Source organism: Coptis chinensis, chromosome 8 (assembly GCF_015680905.1).
Source record: "Coptis chinensis isolate HL-2020 chromosome 8, ASM1568090v1, whole genome shotgun sequence".
Lineage (NCBI taxonomy): Eukaryota > Viridiplantae > Streptophyta > Magnoliopsida > Ranunculales > Ranunculaceae > Coptis > Coptis chinensis.
This window is the reverse complement of record NC_141463.1, coordinates 62,964,174-62,983,598: the sequence shown is the minus strand read 5'-3', so window position 1 is coordinate 62,983,598 and position 19,425 is coordinate 62,964,174. Positions and strand designations below refer to the sequence as shown.

Below are 19,425 nucleotides of genomic sequence, written 5' to 3'. Positions count from 1 at the left end.
AGAATCGAGATACGACAATCTATGCTAGGTTATTAAGTTGGATTCGAGGTGGATTCAATGCCCCTCTATTTCTTTATCTAGATTCAACAATCGTATTTCCATAGTATTCGTAGTTAAATTCAACGTAGACTCATTTTAGTTTCATCGTAGTATAACACCCTTCGTAAAGCTCTCATTGACTTAAGAGCGACTAGTTAGACTTAGAAAACAATCCATGCTAGGGAACTAGGAGTGGAACGAACTTCCTACTCCACTTAGTGCAATTCGCATTGAGAGTAGAAGCTTTGATAAAAAGACACGTAAAAGAATAGTTTAGTTTACTTACGCTGTGAATTCATCGTTCATTTCGTAGGTAGACTACTCATTTTTATACTTATCAAATGGCGCCGCTGCCATCTTAGTTGCACTTTAGCATTGTTTTCTTTGTAGAAGTAGTCATTTTTAAGTCCCATTAAACCCACCCACCCTTGTTTGATTCATACTGTGGTTATTCATTTCAGCGTCGAAAAAAAATTCGAAAAAATAACCGCGGGCCAAGCAAGGAGAGCGACTGCGCTAAGTTATTGGAATTTTTTCTAATTGGCGCGCATACGAGGAGCGACCAGCTAAGTTACTGGAATTTTCTTCTAACAGCGGCCCACCAAAGGGGAACACGACCCGCTAACTTTCGGAGCTCGACTTTATAGCGCTTTAGCTGAAATTTCCGGATTTCCACAGGTTTGATTCGAACTTCGAGTTGTCAAGTTTTTCAGTGTTCTAATCTCTTATATACACTGAACACGCGTAAACAAGACGCTATTCAAACGCGTAGCAAGGAGGCATTCAGGTACTCCTTCTTCCACTCCTCGCATCTTCTGTCAGAGGAGTTTTAATTCTAGTATAATCAGGCTTGTTTTTCGTAGAAATAAATACAACACGCCTATCTAGAATTTCACACACTACACCTGATATTATGGCTGAAGAAAGAGAGACTCCTCTCTCTGACTTTTATAAAGCTTTGAGCGATAGCCCTAAATCTTGCATCGTTCTAGCAGACCCAACGGGGGATTTTCGAATTCCCCCAAACATATTTAATCTGTTACCCGTTTTCCATGGTCTAGACCATGAAAAACCTTACCAACACATGCGTAGGATTGAACAAGTCCTTACAACATTCCATCATCCTACCGTTGGTGCGGAATGCATTAAACCGGGAGGGTATTTCCCTTCACCTTAGCCGATAAAGGCGTCTTGGTTAAGCGCCCCAAAGCTAATTAATGGACTTCGTGGGCCAAACTTGTTGTTTATGGAACATTTTACCCACCCCTAAAGACGGATGAAATGCTTTCCAAGATTCACTTCTTTCGGACGGAATCCTCATGAATCATTTTTCGAGGCTTGGAATCGTTTCACCGACCGCTTATAGAGTGTCCACACCATAACCTAGCAAAGACGCGTTAGTTCGTGCCTTTTCAAAGGACTTCAACATCATCATAAAGAAGTCCTTGACATAATGAATGGGGTAGTTTCCTAAGTAAAGGAGCACCGAGGCTTACAAATTTTTAGAAGATCAAACTAAACGTAATAACAATTGGGGGTAGTGATGATAATTGGATAGTTCTTCTTCAACGCTTGATTAAGGGCCGCCCATATGTTTGAGATAAAACCCGATCTAGAACTTAAAAATTTGATCGAATCTTTAACTAAAAAGGTTGAGGCCATTTCTGTACAACAAAAGCCTATCCCCGTCATGAATGTCAATTCAAATCCATGTAGTTTCTGTTGGAGTCCTGAGCATCCCGACTCCCACTGTCCTATAGCCTATGAACATTCTTATTCTATTAATAGTGAACCTAACGCCCCTTGGAGACAAAATCCCAACTTCGGTTGGAGAAATAACCAACAAGTCACACCTTCAGGGTACAATAATCAATATGTTAGGCCAACACACAGTTATAACCAAGCTCCTCCAGGACAAGGACAGGGTCAGGATAATTATAATAATTATAACAACCAAGCACAACCTCGACAAGGTCAAGCACAAGGTCAATATAGTTATAATAATTATAATGCTAATAGAGGTATCGTTCCGGTAAATAATAACTATCACAATCCGCCCATAAATAACCAACAAGTCACACCACCCCGTGACTACTACACCCACACAACCGGATCGTCTTGACACCTTCATACAAAGTGAGCCAACAACTTTTCCAAACCATGGCTCAATCTAACCAACACATTCTACAACTGTTAATAATTTAAACCAACAGTTAGCCCAAGAAAAGCCCAACCAAAAGGCGTGTTTCCGGGCCAAGCGATACCCAACCCTAGAACGGACAAAACACGACCTTTGGGGTAAACGGTAATACTAGTGCGAAACTACAACCGTGGGTGAGCTAAATGCCATCACCACTCTCCGTTCGGAAGAGTGGTTGATAACAAAGTAACTATGCCTATAGTTACCCCATCAATACTCCCTACACCGGATATCGAACTAGATACCGAAATAGAAACCGAAGAACCTACCACCGTAGAGGTACCGGTTAAACCACAACCTAAGAAACGAAAGCCAAGGTTACACATCATCAAGTCGAGCCATACGCTTAAATATAGAGCTAAACCACCGTTCCTCGAAATTAGCCATGCTAACCGGGGATACTAACTTTGAGGAGATTAGGAACGTTTTCAAAAATCTAACGATAAACCTTCCTTTTCGAAGCTATAAAAAGCTACCTAACCACGCTAAGTTTCTTAAAGAGTTGTGCACTACTAGGCGTAAGACCAACATACCTAAAGACGCCTTTCTAACCGAACAGTTCAACTTTATCGAAAATAATGGAATTGTTAAGTACAAGGACCCCGGTCGCCCTATTTGTCAATGCACCTTAGGAGATTCTCACGACGACGCATTTACTAGACACGGGGGCACGGGGTGTTAACTTACTCCCATTTTATTTGTATAAACAAATAGGTCTCAGAGGAGATGCAACCTACTAAAATGACATTGCAATTAGTCGACGGATTCATTAAGTATCCTAAGGGTGTGGTTGAAAAAACGTCTTTGGTTAAAGTCCAAAATTTTTACTACCGGCCCGACCGTTGTCCTAGACCGCGAAGTCACTAACGACTCTGTACCTATCATTTTAGGGCGTCCCTTCTTGGCATCGCCAACGCCTTGGCTTTTATAAACCGCCGCGATGGTTCGATGTCCTTGTCCTTTGGCCATCTTTTTGTTGAGGTAAATGTTTTCAAAACTAGGACACAAAGATCCTCCGATTCATCTACAAATGGAGAGGTTAGCATGATCGAGAGCTTAGCTCAAGATTACTTCAAAACATGTTTGGGAGAAACAGATTAACAAATTCCTTTCCTTCGAAATTCGACTTTAACAATGACTCCACGGTAGTAGGCGAAATAGAAGAAGAATTCCTGCGAACTCTTTTGCACCGCTCCTTTACCACTTCAAGCGAGTCCCCCTTGCCAACAACCATACATCCTTTGATGCTATGGACGGAAGATGAATTTTTCAATCTCTATCCCGGTGATCCTTTTGACCCAACTATTGAGGAATGTCTTGCACATATCAAGATTTTCGATGATATGGACTTGAGAGCTCTAGGCGAGAATCATTCACCTTCCTTCACCAATATTCCCCACCCTCCACCTTTTCAAAGGAACCTCGAAGTTTGCACTTTCGATCCTTTAGTTTCTCCCGTGCTTCATGATTTTTTAAATCCACCTATTAAACAAATACTTCCCAAGGATAAACCACTAGACACCTTCATTTTAGACTTGAGACGGTCCCTAACTACACCATGAATGAGTTTTGTGCTAAACCCACATCCTCATTTTTTCATGCTTTCCCTTTAAAACTTATCCCAATCCACCATATCTTCCACAACCATTCACTTTTCCACACTTATTCACTAGGACACCCTCTCATTCAAAGATGAAACATAAGGTGCATACTCGGTTATATTATAGGTCTATCCGACTTCGCTTTCATTCCACTAGGTGCGTCGTAAAAATCTTGGTGCTTGATTGTGTTTGGATATGTTTTTCGTGATATTTATTTATGGAACGATCCACAACTATTTCGGTTGTTGATATATGATAAACTGCATATTCATACATATGTTTAGATAAGTCTCGAGTATCTGACTATAAACGACTCAATTTTTGTTTTTGGTGCATTTTCTTTCATTTCCATATATTGGTGAATGCACCATTCAAGTAACCGGACCCTCCCTATGGAGTGTGTGGCTGTAAGTACCGGATCCTAAGTCCACTTTTCACATAATTCACGCTTTTCCACTCTTGCATGTTTTTCGGTTTTGAGTCATGTTTCTCTATGGTGTGAATTATGTTTTTTCTTTTATTGTTTTCCTGTATATTAAACCTAATTCATAAAAAGTAAAAAAGTTTAAAGATATAAAAAATAGTAATCTAGCAAGTCTAGGGAATCTGACTTTAAAAGACCCAAGTTTTAAGACAATACCAACTTTCTAGAGTTTAGGCCAAACAAAATTTTCAAACTTAAAAGAGTTTTCCAATTTTGTTTGGGGGGGTGCGATATTTTGGTATTCATTTCAAATCATGTTGCCACCCTAAGCCCGCTGTCATGTTTACTCCGGTAGAGTTTGTGTTAGTTAGCACGCAATGCAGTTTAATTGTGCTTCATATTATCATATCATCGTTACAATATTTTTGTTACAGTCGCCAATTTTTGCCACGTTTCTATGGTAAATTTTTTCCTTATCTCTTTACACTTTGAGGACAAAGCGTTCGATTGTTTGGGGTGGGATAGAAACATTTGCAAAAAATTAGACACTTTTAGGATGTAAATTACGACTTTTATTTATAAAATGTTAAAAATTATAAAAATTAGTTAGTTACATAATTTAATTGTGCTATTGAATTGTTTCATGAACCCCTTCTCCCAAATTGTTTGGGGGTGGTATAGAAACACGATGTAAATGTTAAGCACATATTAGGTTGTATATTACGTATTATTTGTCTTAAAATTAATAAAAATAAAAATAAAAATAAAAATAAAAAGTTTATGCTATACACTTAGGAATATTGGTATGTTTTTTTCTCTATGCTCTTAATAATCTAGAAGTCTCATGTAGCTTTTGCATTAGAATAGTTTTAGAAACTTAGGTTAATATGTAGGTAATAATCTTTGCATCTATCTATAAATATATTACATGAGTATCTATGATTTTTTCTGAAATCTAGGCTAGAATACTTATTCTACAAATCTGTGAGAATATAGCCTAAAGCCTTATATGAGTGAAACATTTGAGAAATGACACAAGGGGAGAATTATATTAGATAGAGAAATCACACGTCCAATTTGCTTGACCACTATACCATGTCCTAAGAGAGAATTTAGGGCCCTTTTTGGATCGATATAGCTAGAAATTCGACATAAGTATATTTTCCGCTAGTCGCCTAATCGAGCCTTTCATTAGCCCTTTCATAAACCACAAATCCTTTACCTGTTACAAAACAAAACAAAAATAAAAAAAAAAAAAAAATCAACCTACCCAATTTAGATAAGTCCGAGAATAGAATGAGGAAATTGTAAACAAAAGTTAGTTAATTGCTTTAAAAATAAAAAAAAGAAGTTTCCATCCAAAGAAAAGAAAAATAAAAATAGAAATAAAATAAAAACTCCAAAAAAAAATAGAATAAAAGGAGTCAAAAGCCAAAAAAAAAAAAAAAAAAAAAAATATATATATATATATATATATATATATATATATATATATATATATATATATATATATGGCTAAGGATGGAAACAAAGTGTAGAAGCAAAAGTAAATAACAAGGTTTTCTCTAGTTACATAATATGAAGACTCTATTATCTCGGACTTGTCCTTTTTGAATATCCATTTCCTTCCTTCTTAAACCATCTCCTAATCCCCGCGAACACCTAATAAAGACCTCTAGCTCAATTAGGAATAGGTTAGTGGGATAGTAAAGTGGCAGATGTGTTTGATCAACTTCGGCTTCCTTGTGTGTCATTGAGATTGTAAGGTAAAGTGTGCCCACATTTGCACACTAGGAGTAGCAAAACTTGAGAGGAAAAATCAGAGTGATTTTTGTCTTGACTTTGTGTGAGAACCTACTTAAGGATTATTTATTCCAAAGTTTCAAGAATGGACATGTTCTTGCATTTCATAGCATTACTCATTGTATATATGTTTATTCATAGATGATTGATTATTATGCATATATTAGCTTAGGTTTCGACATGATTATTCTCGTATTCATTGCTAGTGAGATGTATAGATAATTGAGACATAAATAAGGAAACAATAGTTTTATTTCTTAGTCGTTGAAGTATAGATGAAGTTTGTGAGTACCTTCATCGAAAACTCTCACGAGGCTATAACTCGTCCATTAGGGAATTCCTAGTGGTTTAAGGCCTTGTTGCATATGGTCAATGCAATCGTGACTCAAATAAACGAGTAGATAGAACTCCATTTTTGGTCACTTATTCTAATTTCTCATCTTTGCTTGAGGACAAGCAAAATCTTTGTTTGGGGTGGTTTGATAAGAGCCAAAACTGTAGTTTTAACCCCTTAATAATCATACTTGTTAGACCAATTATGTGAATAATAAGTAAGAGTTAATATCTTGATTACGTTTTTTATGCATTTCAGGCTTCAAAGTCCATTATGTGCAGAAATGTGCCACTTTAGCGAGATAAAGGAGCAAAAGTCAGCAGAACTTCCGAATGCCATATCTTTGGACTCAGACCTCGGAATGGGGCCTACCTTATGTCAAAACGACCGGCTCGGAAAGAGCTTTCCAATGGTCCAAGACTTGACCCAATCAGAGGAGCAGAAGTGGACGAAAAGTCTGTGGAAGCTAACTGCAGCTGAAGAGGCCTTTTTGGACTGAAAGAATTGGGTTTTGGGCCTGATTCTCTGGCCCAAAACATGGCTCCAAGCCCATGCACGAATTTTAGATCTGAAAGTATAAAAACCAAAGCTTAACTCTTTGTTAATGGTAGCTAGTTAGACCTAAATTAATATATAGAATTTTAGATCTAGTTTTATTAATTAATTAAGTTTTAGTTCCATTTCAATTCTTGTTTTAGATTAAGTTCTTAAATGATTGTTCTCCTTGAATTAGATAATAAAATAGTTGTTCTTGATTCCATTTCGATTTGTCAATTACAATTCTGAGATCTAATTTCATTATTTACTTGTTATTCAATGCTTAGTTATCAATTAGATTTTGTTATTGTTTAATTTAGATTAGTTAAATTTCATAAAGTTAGAATCTTTATATTATGTTTAGTTTAGATTCAATGGGAAATGTTAGTTTGATGAATCAAGGCTAAAACCTCCATTAGAGGGGTTGATGAAGCCTTGATGAAAACTTAGTTGTTAGTGTAGAATTGTTTGTAGATTCTATTCCACTCTAGAAGGTCGTGATTCGCCATGAGAATGGGTGGACGACCTCACATGCTAGTTAGAACTTGGTAGAAATGCCATTAACACTAGGGATTAGACTCGAAATTCTTGCCGTAAGACGTAAGAATCGAGATACGACAATCTATGCTAGGTTATTAAGTTGGATTCGAGGTGGACTCAATGCCCCCTCTATTTCTTTATCTAGATTCAACAATCGTTATTTCCATAGTATTAAGTAGTTAAATTCAACGTAGACTCATTTTAGTTTCATCGTAGTATAAACCTTCGTAAAGCTCTCATTGACTTAAGAATGACTAGTTAGACTTAGAAAACAATCCATGCTAGGGAACTAGGAGTGGATAACTTCCTACTCCACTTAGTGCAATTGCAATTGAGAGTAGAAGCTTTGATAAAAAGACACGTAAAAAGAATAGTTTAGTTTACTTACGCTGTGAATTCATCGTTCATTTCGTAGGTAGACTACTCATTTTTATACTTATCAGGATATTAATCCGTAATTTTCAAATAGAATTATCTTAAACTCGATCTAGCTTATATAATAGTTTTATTATATTTATGGTGATTTAGCGGCAAATTTTCGAATCAGAATATATTTTTATTAAAAATAAACCGAAATACGTTAATGAGCAGCGATTATGGTGTATAAGTACTTGGAAACTAATTGATCAAATTGAGATAGCCCATTCACTTTGTGGTTTAGGATATTAATCCATAATTTTCAAATAGAATTATATTAAACTCGATCTAGCTTGTATAATAGTTTTCTTAGATTTATGGTGATTTAGCGGCAAATTTTTGAATCAGAATATATTTTTATTGAAAATAAACCGAAATACGTTAATGAGCAGCGATTATGGTGCATAAGTACTTGGAAACTAAGGGATCAAATTGAGATAGCCTATTCACTTTGTGGTTTAGAATATTAATCTGTAATTTTCAAATGGAATTATTTTAAACTCGATCTAGCTTGTATAATAGTTTTATTAGATTTATGGTGATTTAGTGGTAAATCATCACTGTTCGGCTTACGTTCTAATGTGTACAAATCACTAAAACAGATTGATTGTTTCCATATCTTCAAAGAATACACTACTCCCACTAGAAAAGATTTATCATATGCACATGTCCTATGAATGGGTGTCGTTATATTAAATTATTCTAAAAAATATTAGCAACTATGCATAGTTATGATATATGAAAATTATATTAATTACTCATTTAAATTTCTTGCACCACTCTCTATAAAAAGGAAGCACCAAACCTTGATAAAACTATTCGACTTTTTTTTTTTTTTATTGTTAGGTTTAATAATAGAAGTTTGATTGAAGTTTTGTGAGAATGCCTAATGTGGCGAAGATAATATTGAAGCTACTTGAATAGCAAGGTATTCCCAATCACAATAAAAAGAATTATAATAAACACTACTTAAAATGCAAAACTATATTTGTCGAGACATTTATTCCCCATACATAAAATACAAATATGTTTTCGAAGTTATTAGTTCAATGCATTTGCATCAAGTTTCTGATTTTTCATTAATTATTCTTTGAGGTTAGTTTAATGTAGTACGTTGCATCCCATTTCTAATTTCTCATTAATTATTCTTTGAGGTTAGTACAATGCAGTTTCATCAAGTTTCCGATTTTCCGTTAATTATTATTTGAGGTTAGTTCAGTGCAATTACATCCACTTTATGATTTCCTGTTAGTTATTCATTAAGGTTAATTCAGTACGTACAGTTGCATCCAGTTTTCGATGTTTCGTTAATTAGTCTTTGAGATTAGTTCATTGCATTTGCATCCAGGTTCCAATCTCCCGTTAATTACTCTTTGAGGTTAGTTCAATATATTTGCATCCAGTTTTTGATTTTTCATTAATTGTTTTTTTAGGTTAGTTCGATAGTTTACAATTTCTATACAGTTTGCATACATGTAAGAGTCTGTTTGTATAAACTCACTTTCGTTTTGGGTTCCTAATTACTTGTAATTACTCATATGAGAAGGCTAAAAAAGTGGATATTTATGCTTTGAGGTCAGTGCGATGCAGTTACATCCGACTTCCGATTTCTAGTTAACCATTTTTTTATGTTATTTCAATGCATTTGCATCCAATTTTTGATTTCCCGTTAGTTAATCTCTGATTTTAGTTTAATGCAATTGCATCCAGTTTTTGGTTTTCCGTTAATTATTCTTTGAGGTTAGTTCAATGTAGTTGCATATAATTTTCGATTTTATGTTAATTGTTCTTTGAGGTTAGTTCAATGCATTTGCATCAAGTTTATGATTTCCTGTTAATTATTTTTTGAGGTTAGTTCAATGCAGTTACATCAAATTTATAATTTCCCGTTAATTATTCATTTAGGTTAGTTCAGTGTAGTTTCATCCATTTTTTAATGTTTCATTAATTAGTCTTTGAGATTAGTTCATTGCATTTGGATCCAGTTTCCGATTTCCCGTTAATAACTCTTTAAGGTTAGTTTAATACATCTGCATCTAGTTTCTGATTATTTATGCTTTGAGATTAGTTCGATATAATTATATTTGGTTTTTGATTTTCCGTTACCTATTCTTTGAGGTTATTTCAATGCATTTGCAATTAGTTTTCGATTTCCCACCAATTATTCTATGAGGTTAGTTCAATGCAGTTGCATTCGGTTTTTTATTTTATGTTAATTATTTTTTGAGTTAAGTTCAATGCATTTGTATCCAGTTTTCAGTTTTCCATTAATTATTATTTGAAGTTTGTTTGATGTATTTGCATACCGTTTCCGATTTTCCGTTAAATATTTTTCAAGGATTTGCATTCAATTTCTAATTTTCCGTTAGTTACTCTCTGTCGTTAGTGTAATGCAATTTGCATAAAGTTTATGATTTCCCATTAATTACTCCTTGAGCTCAGTTATGTATTTGAATCCAGTTTTCGATTTCCTTATAATTATCCAATGTGGTGTGTAATACCAACTTCTACTGATCCATTTATAGTGTCCTTGCAAACATGACATAAAAAGTAAATTATGCTTAATTTACTATGTGGGATCATCGAAAATTATCCAGTTTCCGATTTTTCGTTAATTATTCTTTAAATTATGCATGACTCACTATGTGGAATCTTCAAAGATTATCTACGAACGGGTGTTGTTATATTAATTATTCTAAAAAATATTTGCAAATATGCATAACTATTATATATTAATATTATATTGATCACTCAACCAAATTTCTTATAACATGAAAACCTCACTCTTCATTAAAAAAAAATAACTCACCTTTGATAAAATCCTTCAACTTCATTTTTTTGTTTAATAATAGAAGTTTGATTGAAGTTTTGTGAGATTGTCTAATAAGGCGAAGTTCATATATATTGAAGCTACTTTAGAGATAAGATAAACATCATTTTAAATGCAAAACTATACTTATCGAGACATTCCCACAACATATAACCCAACTATGTTTTGAGGTTAGTTTAATGTATTTGCATCTAGTTTCTGATTTTTCGTTATTTATGTTTTAAGGTTAGTTCAATGCAGTTGCATCCAATTTTCAATTCCCGTTATTTATTTTTTGAGATCAGTTCAATGCAGTTGCATCCAGTTTCTGATTTATCGTTAATTATTCTTTTCGGTTAGTTCAATACATTTGCATCAAATTTCCAATTTTCTATTAATTGTTCTTTGAGGTAAGTTCAATGCATTTGCATCCAGTTTCTGATTTCCCGTTAATTATTATGTTAGATTAGTTTAATACATTTGCATCTAGTTTCTGATTTCTCGTACTTATTATTTGATAAAGTTGCATTTGCATCTAGTTTCGATTTCCGTTAATTATTGTTTGAGGTTAGTTCAATGAGTTTGCATCCGGTTTCGATTTTCCGTTAATTATTTCTTGAGGTTTTGCATCCAATATATTTTTGAGATTAGTTCAATGCAGTTGCATCCGGTTTCGATTTCCCATTAATTAGTTTTTTAAGATTAGTTCCACGGATTTGCATTATATTCCCAATTTATAATTAATTTTTCTTTGAGGTTAGTTCAATGCACGGTTTGCACCCGATTTCAATTTCCGTTAATTTAATCTTTGAGGGTGAGCTCAATGCATTTGCATCCAGGTTTTGATTTTTTCGACAATAATTTTTGATGTATTTGTATCAAAGTTTTGATTTTCCATTAATTATTCTTTGAGGTTAGTTTAATACAGTTGTATCCGTATTCCGATTTTCTATTAATTACTTTTTAAAATTAGTTTAATGCTTGCATTTGCATTCAGTTTCCGATTTCCTGTTAAATATTATTTGAGGTTAGTTCGATGCATTTGCATCCAGTTTTCCGTTCCCCATTAATTGTTTTTTGTCGTTAGTTTCATTCAGTATTATATATATTTTAAAATATTTGTCATTATTGCTTTGCTGTTTTTTTTTTTTTTTTTTTTTTTTTTTTTCATTTTCTATTATATATTTTGTATAATTGTTTTTAACTATGTTTTGAGGCCATGTTAAGGATATATTCGAAATAAGTCGGTGTTTTATCATAGATAATAAAATTGTATGATTTGTAATAGAAAATTAGTTTATACAAATCACCTATTTTTTAGTAATTTTTTTTTATTTGATCAAGTATAAATTAGTTTCTACAAATCACCTATTTTTTAGCAATTTTTTTTATTTGATCAAATATATAAGAATTGGAACACTAAAAGTGTTTGATTCGTAGTAATAGAAAATTACATTCTACAAATTACCTATTTTTTAGTAATTTTTTTTTATTTGATCAAATATATAAGAATTGGAAATACACCAAAACTCTCCAAATATAGGAATTAAAAATACACTCAAACTCTCCAAAGAGGTTCCATGTGCGTGGGATTGTAGGCTATTAAAAAAATACTATCTTTCATATTAGAGTGTCACATATGATAGAAAAAAGACTAACTCTCATATTAGAGTGCATATAGGAGAGAGAAAATCCTCTTTTAAATAAACCACTATATGTTAAAAATTCGGAAATTAATCGGAAATCGGATCGGATCGGATTTTGAAAACATATCCAATTCCGAGCCAATTATTTTTCGGAAAAATCGGATATCGGAATTTTGGATATCAGAACACAAATATCATTGCCAAATTCGGAAAAATATCGGATCAAAATTCGGAAAAATTGGATTTTCTGAAAAAAGAAACACCCCTCGTGCAAGTTCTTATGGAGTTATGGGGAACACGCAACTTCTTTGGTCCCCAAATGCACTGTATCCTTATAGTGTTTCTTCGAGCACAAGCAGTAGGGGAGGTGTCTCCACTTAAGTTAATCAACTAGATTCTTCTGTTGCCTCTCCCATTACGGTTGGAAGGTACGATCACTAGCTTTGCCACTTTTCTTTCTGGATAAATGTCCAACTGCTCAGACGTTCCAAAATGAGTATAATTGTTGTTAACATAAAACATTATTTGCTAATGTAGTAGCTAAACGGCCCAAACTAACTCTTCTTTTTTCAGACCGTATGAGGATAAAATTTAGGCCAAAAAAGATAATTCGACTCATAACAAGGAACAACAAGATGTTGGAGAAGAATTCACCAAGGAAAATCCCAAGAAAGAAAGTAGTTTACCCATTGTGGAGCCCAGTGTGAAAGAAAGTATGAGTCAAGGTGTCGATAACCATGTTTTTTGGATTTTAGGCCACAAGACTGCTAATGTGCGCGATCTTTTTAAGTATGGTCGTAAATTAGGACAAGGTCAAATTGGAAGTACTTATTTATGTATTGAGAATTCAACGGGTATTGAGTACGCTTGTAGATCTATAAAAAAGAGGAAGTTGATTTCTAAGGAGGATGTTAGGAGAGGTTCAGATAATGCACCATCTTTTGGGACATAAGTACAGTGTGTCGATTAAAGGTGCTTATGAAGATTCTTTGTATGTTCATATTGTGATGGAGCTTTGTGCTGGAGGGACATTGTTCGATCGTATTATTTAGAGTGGACATTATAGTGAGAGGAAGGCAGCTGAGTTGACGACGATCATTGTGGAGGTCATTGAGACTTGTCATTCTCTTGGGGTTATGCATAGAGATTTGAAGCCCGAGAAGTTCGTGCTAGTTAACAAGGACGATGATTTCTCTCTCAAGGCCATTGATTTTGGGTTCTCGTTTTTCTTCAAACCTGGTATTATGTTACTGCTGTTATGTTTTAACTGTTGGGTCCCTCACCATGTGATAAAACAACATCGCTAATATGGATAGGTAGTTGTTGGTGCTTGCAAAAAAGGATGGTACAAAATGCGGAAGAATTTCAAGATGTAGTTGAAGAATAACAATCATGTAATGTTAATTTTTTTGAATAACATACATACTTTCCTTTTGATTATGTTTAAGTATAGTTTGGCCTTCATCAAAGGTTCTTACTGCAATGTAATCTCTTGTATATTCTCTACTCCTGTATGGTATCAAAACAACAAATTATTCAAAGGCAATATTTTGTTTCTGTAAGGTAGGGGATCTCTGTTTTCAGCAGCAAGGTTCTAGGTTCTAACAAGCAGGTCGCAGGCCATGCTGTTGCAAGCTACCAAATCAGGTTAATTCAACTGTTCTGAAAGATAGTGGCTGTATTCTGTGTCATCAAACATTCTTAAGCCATCATTTGCAGTTCACCACCAAACTACAATCTATTCACAGTATATGCCTGCAATCTTTGAAACCAAAGTGAACTTTTATAAAATCAGAGCAAATTATGGTCAGAACTACAGGTCCAGCAGGAAAGACGTCCTCCATAGCAGCCTTAGCAGGATGCTTCAGAAGTTAATATAGCTTTCTTTCGTCAGACTGCAACTCTCCCCTGTGGCAATAATTCCTGCTTCATGCATTGTTGTCCATTTAATAACCAAGCGTTTAGGTGTTGAAACATGATAGTTTTAATAAAACACTATACTGCATCAAGAACTAGAAAATTTTGGGACTCAATCCCCACCAAACCACACCACAATGCACACATAATTATTAAAATATAAATAAAAACAACTAGTCTGGAGGAGGAATTATTACAATCCTCTGGCTCTACTCTTAAAGAGAAAGTTATACTGCTCCCATGGCGAAAGAGAAACTACACATTTTTATTAAGAAAGCACTAACTTGATCAGTCCTACTTTCTTCGACATTTTCAGTAGACTCCAAAGGAATGGAACCGTTTCTTGCACTTAATCAGTTGGTTTCCTCTTTCTGAGAATTGATGCCCTCTCAAACCTTGGCCCACCTACCCGCCATTTCTTGAATGCAGTCATTGAAGATCGAGCAGCTTCATACACTTGAAAAGAGAAATGTTTTCTAATTATTATGCAAATCATTTTAGATGGATGACAAGAGGATAGGAAGGCCACTAAATTTTCAATGGAATCTTACATTGAGTTTCTTCTTTTGTGAGAAGTGTCAAAAACTTGGGAGCCATGATAAACGCTGCGCTATGTGCCTTGCTCAGAACCTCCTTGTACCGACCTGTGAACGCATACAGGAGGAAGGACCCAATCGTTCTATCACCAATCCTACCAAAAGAAAACAAGCTCAGGTGAAAGTTGATGTAAGTTTCTCATTAATCTCAGACATTGTTTACCATGTCCCTTCCAATTCTTCGCTGGACACTCAGGCTTGGCCATTAAAGCAAACCTAAACAAATGTTAAGTAACTTATTCATGACTCATGAGAATACTTTCCTTGAGGCATGCAGATCACAGACAGAAAGCTGGATCACGAAGCAATATACAACTAAAGGTCAAGATTGTTGTAACCATGTCTGAGAGGATCTGCATTTCGAACCTCTTAGCCAAAACCTCTCCTTATGCATGGGGGGATACCTCTTAACATAAAATCTCTTATGAATAGGGCAAACCTATTCTAATGCATAGATGTTTTATTGATTAGTTCTTTACCACAAGAAATATAAATATAAAAAATAATTGCGGTTTGTGAAATAAACAGGCCGAAATCAAAGACAAAGATCAAGTGTCCACATTACCAAGCTACTTACTAGGGTTGAAATAATATGAAGCAATCAGTTCAATTCTAAAGCATCAAAAGGAATGGACATCTGACTTGTTCAGGTTTTTCGGCTTTTTGAGTTATTACAAAGGTATATCTCAATGGCCTTAGATAAGAAGTACACAATAGCATCTAATCTTATCCTGGAATCAGCCCTTTCGTCTTGAGTCTGCAATGGTTCTATGCGGTATCTTCTATCTGTTTGGTCATCCCTTTCCCATCTTCGGCTAAGAAGAGGTGGTTTTCTGTTTGCTATCCTAATTGGCATTGTAAACCTAATTCCCAAATGAAAAAGAAATCACAATGAATATTTTTTAATCTTAGCGGAGTGGACCCATGAAAACTTTTTGAGTTTCAAGCTGTCTAATATGTTAAAATTTGTTATGCTTTTTCTTTGTTGAGTTTCATGCTCACCCACCTTTAATTTAAGCAGTGGCGGGATTTACAGATATTCTGAAAATTTTGTTTTGGATCTCACAATCCATTATTTGACAATTATGACCTGGATATATTATTTGCTAAAGAAAGGTTAATAATGTAACGAACTAATTATATACACAAAAAGCAGGTCCAGCAGGAGAGATACTCACAGAGGTGCAACCTTGCAACCCAACTCATAGAAGTAGGAGCAGCGACTCTTCAGATCCACACAGGCTACATCTGCTTGTATTTCCTTCCTTGTCCTGGCAGTTTGAGAAGATTAAAATCACATATAACTTAATAAAATTGAGAATACTGCCAAGAATCTTATGTATGAAGAAATTCCAAGCAGTGGAAATTAGTATTTTCAAGCCTATGCTCTGTACATAGCACACTTGTGTAGATCCTAACCAGGGACCTCCCTAGCACAATTCATCAACCGTTGAGTTACCTGGGAGTATGATCTATTACAATGGACTAAAAGAAGACCACATAGAAAAAGGCTAGGATCACCTGACCAAAATGCCTCAACGCCATTAAGAGATTCCTAGGATGGGCCTGTTATTAAGTTTGTAATTCGGTATGTATGCCATGCGCAATGCTTCTGCAAGTAACTGCTACTGCTTGTCTCAAGTGTAACTCGTGGGCCAGCCAGAAAGGAAGTTCTACTTTTGCACCTTGCTCGACCTATGTACAAATATGAAGCCATTAGAAAACAACAAGCAAACCACCCACTCCTCCAGTCTGTGTTACGCTCAAGACAGACACAATTTCTTTCTGCACCAGGATCTAGCATTCCAACCCCGTTTGCGACAATTTGAAAAACAGGTACCAAAACCTGTTAGAATGGGGACTTAAGAAAACCAGCATTGTAGATCTGAAGGGAATTGGTTGCTCACCTCGTCCTCCATGATAATGTCATCAATGTCGTAATAGGATGCCATTTGAAATGAAAATTCACAGCTTGCCCCTTGCTCAACTTTTCTCACTGAGCATCTTAGAGTCATTAGACACACAAAGTGCTATTGTTATAAATATTTAATTATTTGTATTGCTAATTCTCATGGGCATTTCATCAAACAAGGTTATATAAGCATATACCAAACCCCATAAATGTGTTATAACTTAAGGACGAAAATGAAGAGAAGAAGATTGCTTTTTCAAAAACGAATCTTTCTATACCAGTTGAAAATTTACATTGGGCTTCGGGTAGTTTCAGGCCCACTTAGGTTGGTAACCAAGTTTGATTTGTTTTTACTTTTACGCTTTACCCACGGTGGTGTAGTCTAAACCAAATCAAAGTGAATTTATTTTCAATATTACTAAAATCAAGAAGAAGAAATATTATGGGGATTTAAATTGCTTCCTACATGTCAACTACACCTTGGTATCTCAACGCCAAGACACCTACTTTAAACCATCAAAAGAATTGGAATTACTCAAAGGATCAAAGCAGCTTTCGAGCTGATACATGAAAACGAACTGTCGTGCAATTACACATGATATAAAGTCGTGCACAGAAAGGGAGCGAGACAATTGATCAGCAAGATTATAACGGGAAGCACGATAGGTCTTATGCTCGAGAGATAATAAAGAGATTTGAAGCAGAGAAACATATCTTAAAGAGCAACAGCTGAAAAATCTTGAAAACGGAAACCAATTCACTGATGAGGACAACAAGGAAGATTTACTCGAGGTAGATGAGAGTAAACAATTGAGAAGCGTGTTCGTTCCTCAGGCGGTGGGATCACAGGAACGGTTAGGAGAAAACACAGCGAAATACCTTTTAAATCTTCACGGAAGTTCTGCTCACTATGAACCTAAATCCCGGTCTATGCGTGAGGATACAATCCAGATGAGAAATTCTCCTGGGCAAGCATTGGAATTCAAGGAAATACATACTCATGTATGGGAAGCATCTGAGAAAGGAACAGATGTTCACCTGCAGGCAGCTCCATCTCAAGCTGAAATGTTGTTCAAGAACCAAGAATGCCATACTGGAGAAGTACGGAAATGTTGCTTCTGAAGATGCCCCTGCGAAAGAGCTTCTCTTATTTCAATGAGAGTCTCTTTAGTTATATTAGAAAAACTAGGGTTGTTCTTTGTGAGGTCCATATATTAGTTCTATTAGTTAAGTTTTTTTTTTTTTTTTTTTTTTTTGATTCTTTTGATAACAAATAAATAGTATATGTTTCATTCATGGGATTCATTGTGTTATATTCTAACTGCTATTTGTCAGGTATATCAATCTAATATGCGCGCTGCGGATTGGCAATGATAGAACAAATCTATGCAAATCTTAGATGGTCAAGTTCTATCATCGAGCATGGGAACCAATAGTTAAAGCATTAGGAAATCTGTGTTCACCAAGCTTCTTTCAATCCACAAACCGTCCCCATCCCCCCACCCAAAAAAAACCCACCCCCACACGCTCGTTTTTCAGGTGACATGCAACGACTGCAAGTGAAACAACTAAGTTCAAATGTGTAGGTCGTTGTGATGCTCCTCCCTCATATTGTTGTATTCAATCTAAAAATCACCACATAGTAAAACTACAAATGCCAAAGGAAACTAGGGCACAGACCACCTATTTCTTCAGTTAACAATTATGCACACCTATCTGTTGAACACCATGTAGGGGAGTAATATCCTCATTAAGGAATATTGCACACGCGAAGCATAAGCGAACTCAGGACATCGACCTCCAAGACCGATCTGTGAGCAGCTCCTTTCATGTAGGTGGTACGCTTAAGCTCGTTCAAGAATATCTCAAGACGAATAAACGACTGGAGACAGAACGCCTCAGATAAAAACACCACCAGATGTAATCATCACCAAAATCTTACCTGTACTTCCCACAACCGGGAAATATGGACTACCGCACCAACTCCCAATCATCACATAATTCCTACAAAAACCAATCTAACACGCATTCATAATCTCCACCCTACATATGTACAAAAGAGTACACGTGTCTCAAGGATCAACACTCCCTTAGGCCTATAAATACCACCTACTTGAACTACTTGAGACCTGATTCTTCTCTCCCCTCAAAATCAAGAGAGGATACGTAGGCAGCTCGCTCATTAGCGAACTCGGTCTCTCCAAAACCCAAACCCATCCTCCTATCTTCCATTGTATGTAAAGGAAAACCAAAACACACCTTTACATTGGCGCCGTCTGTGGTCTCGATTACTTGAGAAACTACTTTCACACAACTCAAAAACTCAAACACTCAAAAACCAACGATTCTCAAGCCCACAAAGCATGGCAAGCCTCGAAGCTCAAGTTCAAAACCTCGCAAACCAGCTGGGATTAACAAACGAGAACATTTCCTTGCTCAGGCAAGAAAATGCTGCTTTACGAGCACAAGTAGATGCTTACCAACAACAACCAATCGGTAACGTCGCTGAGAACGGCATCAACGAAGTTAATCAACAGATTAACGAATTATCGCAAAGGATCGGCCGAGTGCGATAAGAAAGGATCGACCAGTTGTTCAAAAATGCTCAAGACATACCCGCAGCGTCTCCGTTCGATCATCGAGGTACTCA

At 35.5% G+C, this 19,425-nt stretch overlaps 1 protein-coding gene and 1 long non-coding RNA gene across 2 annotated transcripts; one reads left to right on the top strand and one right to left on the bottom strand.

Annotated features, from left to right (window-relative positions):
- The first annotated feature begins 12,630 nt into the window (after positions 1-12,630).
- LOC147482344 (uncharacterized) lies at positions 12,631-13,833 on the top strand. Its single transcript, XR_015205468.1, has 2 exons — positions 12,631-12,778; positions 12,924-13,833. It is a non-coding gene; the product is annotated as an uncharacterized LOC147482344 (long non-coding RNA).
- Positions 13,834-14,370: 537 nt separating this feature from the next.
- LOC147482343 (DNA replication complex GINS protein PSF3-like) lies at positions 14,371-18,063 on the bottom strand. The gene is made up of 5 exons (XM_086579291.1): positions 16,771-18,063; positions 16,439-16,558; positions 16,042-16,151; positions 14,819-14,958; positions 14,371-14,723 (listed from the first exon to the last, which is right to left on the bottom strand). Exons 1-5 carry the CDS (start codon positions 16,876-16,878, stop codon positions 14,617-14,619), a joined length of 585 nt encoding a protein of 194 aa, XP_086435417.1. The 5' UTR covers positions 16,879-18,063; the 3' UTR covers positions 14,371-14,616.
- Positions 18,064-19,425: the final 1,362 nt, after the last annotated feature.